Here is an 11,012-nt window from a genome sequence, read left to right as displayed (position 1 = left end):
ACTCTATCGAAAAAAAGATATGGAAAAAAGAAAGGAAAGAAAGAAGCAGTCAAATATAGTTACGGTTTGTTATCTTGGTTGCGAGAACCAAGAGAAGTAACTGTCAGGGAGTAAGTTATGTTTGGACTTTTCAAAGCATCTCTTTTTGTAATTGTAAGGCATGACGTCATTCCTTTTATCTCACCTTTGGTCCTTTAGCTTGTTGGCGGTCAGGTCACCATCCACGAAACTGAAAGCACCGTGTGAACATCCACGTCATCAGCATTGATCACCTGGGACTTGACCGCTTACCGTTGCCACATCACCAAAATTTCCCACGTGACAAAACCAGTTCAATCCCGTGTACAAAATGTGTTATATATATATGAGCTGGCTTTTCACGTAGACCTTCGCCTTTCAAGTTCCCCCCTCATATAAATAACTGTGTACCTTTGACTCTCCTAGTAATTCAAATCTCCAAAAACCACCTGAAGATCAAAGTCGATTTTTAGTGATGCAGTGGTCAACTAATATTAGAGTTAAAGAAGAAGCAACTTACGACAACCACCTTCGCCTCACCGCCGAGCAAGAGTTTTCCGTCATGGTTGCAGCCTTAAAGAATGTCATAATAGGAAACACCACCCCAATTCATGCAAATTCAGAGCTCAATTCCTTTGGATGTTTTCAAAATGTTATCTCCACGCCCTCGTTTTCATCTAGTTTTGAACCTCCTCTCCTACGCGTTATTGATGAACCAGAGCCTTGCAAGTTCTGCAGGATCAAAGGATGTTTGGGCTGTGACTACTTCGCAGCCACAACTACTATTGATAATAAAAACAACAACAACATGAAGACGAAGAAGATTAGTGTTGTCAAGAAGAAGAAGAAAAATAATTACAGAGGAGTGAGACAGAGGCCATGGGGAAAATGGGCTGCTGAGATTAGAGATCCGAGGAAAGCTGCTAGAGTATGGCTTGGAACTTTCCTTACCGCAGAAGAGGCTGCTAGAGCTTATGATAGAGCAGCCATTGAGTTTAGGGGTCCAAGAGCTAAGCTTAATTTCTCATTTTCTGATTACACATTAATTCAAGAACAGACTACTCCATCTTCTTTACAGTTTGAGCAAGGAAATGCTGATGTGGAAATGGGAATCAGCAAATTAGACAATGATTTCTGGGATCAGTTAATGGGTGATAACGAGACTCAGCGTTGGTTGACAATTATGAATTTCAGTGGCGGCTCTTCTGATTTTGCTGCAGCGAATGTTCTGAGCTTATAAGTTTCAATTTCTCTCTAGGATATTTGAAAAGAAGATATATTATGATGGTTAGTACCAAGGCCTCTATCAATTGAGTGTAATTATGCAATAGGCGCAAGATTAGATTTTCATTAGTTATGCAAAAGATAGGGAAAAATAGTATTAGTAAGCTCCTATGCCCATTTCTTTTAGTCAAATATGGGCCTTGTAACGGGGAAATGCTTCAATTTTACAAGGTAGTAGTTTCTGTACATATACATTTGTATTATAAACGTACCAATGGTATATTTGTTGAATGAAATGCAAAAACACGAAGGTGTTTATCTCAGAAGTTTCTATTTTTTGGTACATTACTAGTTTATCTATTCAGAAGCTTGGTGCTGGAGAGGATCTGAAAAAGGAACAAAGGAAACGAGGAATCATAGTTAATGTCGACTGAAAAAGCCGCGAGCATATATAATTAAGTAGGCAACTGAGACCACATTTGAAAACTAAAATCATGTCCGATTTGTAAACAACTATCCTCGGGTGGGCAATTCATCTGGAGCGTATCTACTCAATAGTAATTTCTCCATATATTCAGTTACATTTGATCGACATCGGATCAACATGTCAATTTGACATATCATGAAAAAGAAATTTTTGTGCTTGTTTTCTGACCCATACAAAAGTAATGTTAATAATAATTTATTAGTGTAATATAGTTAGATAAGCTCTTACTTAATATTTTACAAGTGATAAAAGGATAAGCAAGATAAGGTGTAGGTGTGATGGTAATGCACATGAGTAGGACGGAAATAGGGAGTATATTGTAATTGTTGAGGGGCGTAACACGTTCGGGTTTGATACATCGTTTGGTAAGTATGCTCTGCTGGCTAGGTCACGTTAGTTACCTCTGTTCTCTTGCTGCCACATATTTAATTTGACTCTCAAAAGATACCTGGAAGAATTTGTTGGGTTGACCCTATGAGTCTTAATTGACAAAATAAACCCTATTTTCTTTTTCATTTATTTCCGCCTATGAAAAATGATTAAAGGAGTTTAATAGCCTGTTTGGCCAAGCTTATTTTTGGGCCAAAAATGCTTTTTTGGTCAAAAGCATTTTTGGCCAAAAATTGAGGTGTTTGGCCAAGCTTTTGGAAGGAAAAAAGGTGCTTTTGAGAAGAAGCTACCAGAAGCAGTTTTTGAGAAGCAGAAAAAATTAACTTCTCTCCAAAACCACTTTTCTAAGAAGCATTTTTGAGAAAAATACACTTAAAAGCAGTTTTCAAAAGTTTGGCCAAACACTAATTACTGCTCAAAAGTTTTTTTCAAATTAATTAGTCAAACACAAATTGTTTCTCATCAAAAGCACTTTTTTAAAAAATACTTTTGAGAAAAACACTTCTCAAAATAAGTTGATTTTAGAAGCTTGGCCAAATATGCTATAAGTGTTGTCGGAGACCTTTTTGTATATTTAAAAATTTAGGGGCTCACTTAAAACTCAGCAAATATAATAAAAATATTATAAAATAAAGATAGTAAAGTAAAGACAAGTATAGAGAGAAACTGATATATTATTCAAACTTCAAACTTATGTACATAATGAACTGAATTCTTCTCTATTTATAGAAGAAAGGAAGCTGCTACTGCAAGCTGCTGTGTAAGCTGTTTGCAAGCTGCTGTGTAAGCTGCTTGTAAGCTGCTACTCTAAGCTGTTGTGCCAGATATAGATAATCTTCTACCATGGACAATATTTATCCATAACAGAGTACCGAAAGGATAAGCTTCTTCAGGAGGCTTATTTCCAATAGAGTACTAAATAGATAAACATATTTACGGCGGAGTCTCATATGGATAAGCTTCTTCAGGAAGCTTATTTACAACGGAGTACTAAATGAACATCCATAATATATATGAGACTCCGCCGTAAATATGTTTATCTATTTAGTACTCTATTGGAGATAAGCCTCCTGAAGAAGCTTATCCTTTCGGTACTCCGTTATGGATAAATATTGTCCATGGTAGAAGATTATCTATATCTGGCACAACAGCTTAGAGTAGCAGCTTACAAGCAGCTTACACAGCAGCTTGCAAACAGCTTACACAGCAGCTTGCAGCAGCAGCTTCCTTTCTTTTATAAATAGAAGAGAATTCAGTTCATTATGTACAGAAGTTTGAAGTTTGAATAATATATCAGTTTCTCTCTATACTTGTCTTTACTTTACAGTCTTTATTTTATAACACGTTATCAGCACGAGACTCTGCCATCTCGAGAAAATACTTTGAAAGTATCAGAGGTACGAACTTTCTTTTTCTAAATAATGTCAAATCTTTCTAAACTTGAGTTTGTAGCCCTGGATATATCGGGCAAAAGCTACATGTCTTGGGTGCTTGATGCCGAAATTCATCTTGATGCGATGGGTCTGGCAGACACCATCAAAGATAAAAATCAGGCATCAAACCAAGACCATGCCAAAGCAATGATATTCCTACGCCATCACCTTGATGAGGGCCTGAAAATGGAATATCTTACTGTTAAAGATCCAGTCATATTATGGAGTAATTTGAAAGATAGATATGACCACCTGAAGATGGTCGTTCTTCCACAGGCACGTTATGATTGGACTCATCTAAGGCTACAAGATTTTAAATCTATCAGTGAGTATAATTCTGCTATGTTCAGAATTATTTCTCAATTGAAACTATGTGGTGATAATATTACTGATCATGATATGTTGGAGAAAACTTTCACCACTTTTCATGCCTCGAATATGCTCTTGCAGCAGCAATATCGAGAGATGGGATTCAAAAAGTATTCTGAACTTATCTCACATCTTCTTGTAGCCGAGCAACATAATGGGCTATTAATAAAAAACCATGAAAGCCGACCTACTGGTTCTTGTCCATTCCCTGAAGTGAATGAGACGAACTTCCACCAAGCTAAATGTGGAAGAGGACGTGGCCCCAGTCGTGGTCATGGCCGTGGTCGGGGAGGAAACTCTAATCGTAGTAATAATAATGCACCAAAGAACCCTCCTCACCACCAGCAGTGGAAAAGGAAGGAACAAAAGCATGAAGCGATGCAAGCAGCAAAGCCAAAAAATGCATACTATAGATGTGGAGGAAAAGGGCACTGGTCACGTACATGCCGTACGCCAAAGCACCTGGTTGAGCTATATCAAGCTTCCCTGAAGAAGACAAAGAAAAATGCTGAAGCAAATTTTATTTCTGAAGATAATTTAGACTTCATGCAATAGGATGTAGCTGATTACTTTGCACTCCCAGAAGGAGAAACAAGTCATGTGATCGGTAGTGAATCTGTAGAGATGTAAATATTTTAATTTTTGTTATTTGTAGTAGATAGTATAGTTATATAATTGTTGTACATAAATAAAAGTTATAATGTTTACTATCATATTTATTTTGTTTATGTCATTTTGAAGAATATGGATAATCCTCAAATTATATTTGGATCAAAGACCAATTATGAAGATATTTGTGTAGTTGATAGTGGAACAACTCATGCCATATTCAAAGATCAGAAATATTTTTCTTATTTGCATAAGGAAAAAGTAAATGTTTCTACAATTTCTGGTAATATAAGTTTGATTGAAGGCTCCGGAAGAGCTATTGTATTTCTGTCTAAGGGAACAAAACTTATTATCGACAATGCATTGTACTCCTCCAAGTCCCGAAGAAACTTGTTGAGTTTTATAGATATCCGCCGAAATGGGTATCATGTTGAGACAATAGATGAAATGAATGTGGAATATCTTTGTATTACAAAGAATATTTCTGGCCAGAAATGCATTGTAGAAAAGTTACCAACTTTATCTTCTGGCTTATATTATTCAAAGATTAGTACAGTTGAAGCACACTCTATCGTAAACCAGAAGTTTACTGATTCAAATACTTTTGTGCTTTGGCATGGCCGTTTGGGTCATCCTGGATCAATAATGATGAGACAAATTACTGAAAATTCGAGTGGGCATCCATTAAAGAACCTGAAGATTCTTACAAATGATGAATTTTCTTGTGATGCTTGTTATCAAGGCAAAATGATCACTAGACCATCACCAATGAAGGTTGGCATTGAGTCCCTTACCTTCTTAGAACGTATACATGGGGATATATGTAGACCTATTCACCCACCAAATGGATTGTTTAGATATTTTATGGTCCTAATAGATGCATCTTCAAGATGGTCTCATGTTTGCCTACTATCATCTCGCAACCTGGCGTTTGCAAAGTTATTAGTCCAAATAATTCGATTAAAGGCACAATTCCCAGATTATCCTATAAAGGCTATTCGCCTTGATAATGCTGGAGAATTCTCATCTCAAGCTTTTGATGATTACTGTCTATCAGTTGGGATAAAAGTTGAACATCCGGTAGCTTATGTTCATACTCAAAATGGCCTTGCAGAGTCATTTATTAAACGACTGCAATTGATAGCAAGACCACTACTTATGAAAACAAAATTGCCCACTACTGTTTGGGGCCATGCTATCTTGCACGCAGCATCACTTATCCGTCTCAGACCAATACATTATAATAAATATTCTCCGTCACAATTAGTTTTTGGTCATGAACCAAATATTGCCCATCTATGAATTTTTGGATGTGCTGTATATGTGCCAGTAGCACCACCACAACAGTAAGATGGTTCCCCAAAGAAGGTTAGGAATATATATTGGGTTTGAATCATCCTCTATTATTCGCTATCTTGAACCATTGACGGGAGATTTATTTACTGCTCGATTTGCAGATTGTCGATTTGATGAAACAAATTTCCCACAATTAGGGGGAGAGAAAAAGGAAATCAAAAGAGAAATTGTGTGGAAAGTTTCATCATTATCTCACTTTGATCCACGTACCGCTATATGTAATCAGGAGGTCCAGAAGATCATCCATTTACAGAATATAGCAAATCAAATGCCAGACGCATTTACTGATTTAAAAAGGATAACTAAGTCACATATCCCTGCAGAGAATGTGCCTATCCGAATTGATGTCCCAGCAGGACATCTATTAGCATGAGAGCTAGTGAACCTAAAGCACGCCTGAAGCGTGGTAGGCCGATGGGTTCTAAGGATCGAAATCCTAGAAAACGAAAATCGACAAATGATCAAAATGATATTATGAAGGGATCTCCTGAAGAGACCCAAGATCTGATTAGTTATGAGATTCCTGAAGAAATCAATAAACCCGAAACTCAAGTGAGCGAAGAACTTTTAATAAGTTCTACTGGTGATGGGATTAATTTAAATCGATCTGAAATAGTGGTGGATAATATTTTTGCATATAATGTTGCACTTAACATTATGCAAGATAGTGAGGATTTTGAACCCCGATCTGTCGAAGAATGTCAACAAAGATCTGATTGGCCAAAATGGCAAGGGGCAATTCAATCAGAATTGAACGCACTTGCTAAAAGAGAGGTCTTTGGACTAGTAGTCCAAACACCTGCTGGTATAAAATCAGTTGGTCATAAATGGGTTTTTGTGCGAAAAAGGAATGAACAAAATGAAGTTGAAAGATACAAGGCTCGCCTTGTTGCACAAGGATTTTTACAACGACCTGGAGTCGATTATGAAGAAACATATTCACCCGTTATGGATGGCATAACATTTCGATATCTCATCAGTTTAGCCTTACGTGAAAGGCTTGAAATACATATGATGGATGTGGTTACAGCTTATCTATACGGGTCACTTGATAATGAGATTTACATAAAAATCCCTGAAGGATTTAAAATGCCTGAAGCATATTCAAAATCTCGGAAAATGTACTCAATCAGATTACAAAGATCTTTGTACGGTTTAAAACAATCTGGGCGCATGTGGTATAATCGCCTCAGTGAATATTTGTTGAAAGAGGGTTACATAAATGATGTTATTTGTCCATGTATTTTTATAAAGAAAATAGCATTAGAATTTGTTATACTTGCTGTTTATGTTGATGACATAAATCTTGTTGGAACTCCAGAAGAGCTCCAAAAGGCAATTGAATATCTTAAGAAAGAATTTAAGATGAAAGATCTTGGAAATACAAAACTTTGTCTTGGACTACAAATTGAATATTTAGCAAATGGGATCTTTATGCATCAATCTGCCTATACAGAAAGGGTCTTAAAACGCTTTTACATAGACAAAGTGCACATATTGAGTACACCAATGGTTATTCGATCACTTGAAGTCAATAAGGACCCGTTCCGACCTCTAGAAGAGGATGAGGAACTCCTGGGTCCTGAAACACCCTATCTCAGTGCAATTGGTGCACTTATGTATCTTGCTAATGCTACAAGGCCTGACATAGCATTTTCTGTTAATTTACTAGCAAGATATAGCTCTTCTCCTACACGGAGATATTGGAACGGGATTAAGCATATATTGCGATATTTAAAGGGAACTCTTGATATGGGTTTGTTTTATGCTAACAAAGATAGTGCAGATCTTGTTGGTTATGCAGATGCAGGTTATTTATCTGATCCCCATAAAGCTAGATCTCAGACCGGGTACGTGTTTACATGTGGAGGTACTATCATATCATGGCGCTCCACAAAACAATCTATTGTTGCTACTTCTTCAAATCATGCTGAAATAATAGCCATTCATGAAGCAAGTAGGGAATGCGTATGGTTGAGATCAATAATTCATTTTATTCGAGAAAAATGTGATTTGGAATGAGAGAAAAGACCCACAATTTTATACGAAGACAATGCTGCATGCATAGCCCAATTGAAGGGAGGATTTATAAAAGGAGATAGAACGAAGCACATTACCAAAATTATTCTACACACACGATCTTCAGAAAAATAGTGACATTGATGTGCAACAAATCCGTTCAAGTGACAATCTGGCAGATTTATTCACCAAATCTTTACCAACTTCAACTTTTGAGAAGATGGTATACATGATTGGAATGCGGAGACTTAAATATTTGAAACAAAGTTTTCATGAGGGGGAGTAAAATACGCGATGTACTCTTTTTTTCCTTATTAAGGTTTTTTCCCACAGGGTTTTCCTTATAAGGTTTTTAATGAGGCAGCTAGCAATGCGTATTACTAAATATGTGTACTCTTTTTCCTTCACTAGGATTTTTTTCCCACGAAATTTTTCCTAGTAAGGTTTTAACGAGGCACATTATCTTTTAATAAACATCCAAGGGGGAGTGTTATGAATATATTATATTATGGATATTCATTTAGTACTCCGTTGTAAATAAGCTTCGTGAAGAAGTTTATCCATATGAGACTCCGCCATAAATACATTTATCTATTTAGTACTCTATTGGAAATAAGCCTCCTGAAAAAGCTTATCCTTTCGGTACTCCGTTATGGATAAATATTACCCATGATAGAAGATTATCTATATCTGGCACAACAGTTTAGATCAGCAGCTTACAAACAACTTGCAGCAGCAGCTTACACAGCAGCTTACAAGCAGCTTGCAGTAGCAGCTTACACAGCAGCTTCCTTTCTTCTATAAATAGAGGAGAATTCAGTTCATTATGTACAGAAGTTTGAAGTTTGAATAATATATCAATTTCTCTATATACTTGTCTTTACTTTACGGTCTTTATTTTATAACACAAAAAATATTTTCCGGTTGTCAATTGATCAAAGTTCTCATGCTTCTTCACTTCCCCCAAATGAGAGCATTAACTCCACTTCTCCGCTCCTCTTCTTCGTCTTCAAAATCCAAGCTAACGATTTGTTTTCGTTATTTCCATGATTTTTTAAATTCTTAAATTTCTACAGTTCAAGAGCAATGATTTAAACATTTATAGTTGAAGAACTACTACAGGTTTGAAACCCTTATTTATTGTTATTCTAATTTATTCGAAGTCAATGTGTTATTTTGCCTGTATTTTTTGTTTTGTTTCTTTTGAGTTTGAAGATGTATTGTGAGTATGCAGTCATGGTGATGACAAGAAAGCGAGATCATCACTTTGGCCAGTTAAATACTACCCAAGGCGCCTTCCTCTAGGCAACCGGAAAAAGGTTAACAGTAGTTGAGGAGCCACAAAATATTAAAGCTCCAAGAAATCAACCAGACGATTTGATCAATAAAGAAGAAGAAGAAGGAGGAGTAGGCAATTAGAAGAAGTAGGCAATGGTGGTGGTGCAACGCCGGCCGAAGAATAAGGCAGTCCAAGCAGTCGCTTTAGGCCCCCAAATTTTTATTGTAGTAATTTTAAAATTAATTTTTTATATAAAAAATTGATTATCTTATGGTTATAAAATACATTTTTTAATATAGAAAAGAAAAAGAAAATTTAATTTGTTACTGATGTTAACAGTTTAGATTCGAATAATCCGAACCGTATAAAAATATTTTAAATTTTTTATTTAGTAGGTAAAAATTGAGGTCACGAGATGATAAAAATTTTAAAAAAAATATTAACTTAGCCTTGATTTAAACATAATAGCCATTCTGATATGATAGTTTAGACTTATTTTTTAAATTATATAGCATTAAAGAAAATATTACAAGTATAAGATAAAATTCTAATTGATATACTTAATAAGATAACAAGACTTGATTTTCTACCAAAAGCTTATATTTCTTATAGTATAATATTACTATAACAATTAGAAAAGTTTTTTCAAATTAAAATTGATAAAATCTTGTATAGGATCAGGTATCAACAATGTCTCACGAGAAACTAAATGGATCGGATTAGTAATATTATCTGTCGAGAAAGAATTATTAGAATAACTCGATTATAAGAAAATTATTAATAATTTTGTATCTAAATGGGTTGAGAAAATAAACTTAAAATAATATATAAAAAAGATTTTAAAAACATTAAGGCATCTCCTCCAAATTTTGCTTTAGGCAACTAGCTCATTCAATTATTGTGTGTCAATCTAAGTATAAGAAGAAAAAAAGAGGCGATGTAGTTATTGATTGATAATATGCCATGTTAATGTGGGCTTAGGGAGATTGATTTGGTCAGTGGGCTGAACTGTGGTGCCTTCTCTAGCTAATGAAGATCAGCTGAAGTCGGTCCATAAAAAGGAGAAAACTTTTATATTAAAATTGGATGTCACGATCAAAAATTTAGCCATGACATTTAATCTAATATACTAGGTAAGCGAACATATTTGTACAACCAAAGTAAGACAAAATAAGGGATAATCAGGTGTCATAATATAAATAAGTCTATCATCATCAACTAAATGTAAAAAATACTACATCAATCTCCCAATATTCAATAGTACGAAGTAATAGTATACTAAATAGAGTACAATTGCATCTCAAATGTAGAAATACTGTATGAAATAAGAAAATAGTAGGATAGATATGACGAGAACTCCATAAGTTGCGGATCCAACATGGAAGTTCACCAAGAAGTCTCCAAAGCCAAGCTACTAAGAACCCTCCTAGACGCTTCTGGGACCAACACCAGAATCTACACAAAAATCTGCAAAAGTATAATATGAGTACAAAATTAACGCGTACTTAGTAAGTATCAAGTCTAACTCCGATGAAGTGATAGCTAGGTTTTGACGGACAAAAGATATTCACTTTTCATAACCTGTTTAATTCATACAAACACAAAGAATGGAGAGACAACCAATGAACCACAAATATGTACCCAGTCAATAATCAAATACTAAATATGCTTTTCATATAAAATGATCAAGAGCATAAATAAGGCACCAAATCTGCATATAAGAGTGGTAAATGCATGTGTATCATGCCTCTACATGAGTCTAGAATGTCTATGCATATGTAACGACCCGTCCGGTCGTTTTGAGTATATTATCCCCGATCCAATATTT

General features: G+C 35.4%; 1 protein-coding gene across 1 annotated transcript; it reads left to right on the top strand.

The window, feature by feature from the left end:
- The first annotated feature begins 421 nt into the window (after positions 1–421).
- Positions 422–1,488, top strand: LOC107771196 (ethylene-responsive transcription factor ERF109-like). Its single transcript, XM_016590538.2, has one exon. It carries the CDS (start codon positions 494–496, stop codon positions 1,256–1,258), a length of 765 nt encoding a protein of 254 aa, XP_016446024.2. The 5' UTR covers positions 422–493; the 3' UTR covers positions 1,259–1,488.
- Positions 1,489–11,012: the final 9,524 nt, after the last annotated feature.

The sequence above is a fragment of the Nicotiana tabacum genome, chromosome 4 (assembly GCF_000715075.1).
Source record: "Nicotiana tabacum cultivar K326 chromosome 4, ASM71507v2, whole genome shotgun sequence".
NCBI lineage: Eukaryota > Viridiplantae > Streptophyta > Magnoliopsida > Solanales > Solanaceae > Nicotiana > Nicotiana tabacum.
This window is presented reverse-complemented; position numbering and strand designations above follow the sequence as displayed.

Excerpts from the sequence above, each read along its gene's own strand:
- LOC107771196 (XM_016590538.2), top strand. The coding sequence starts at position 494 with ATGCAGTGGTCAACTAATATTAGAGTTAAAGAAGAAGCAACTTACGAC.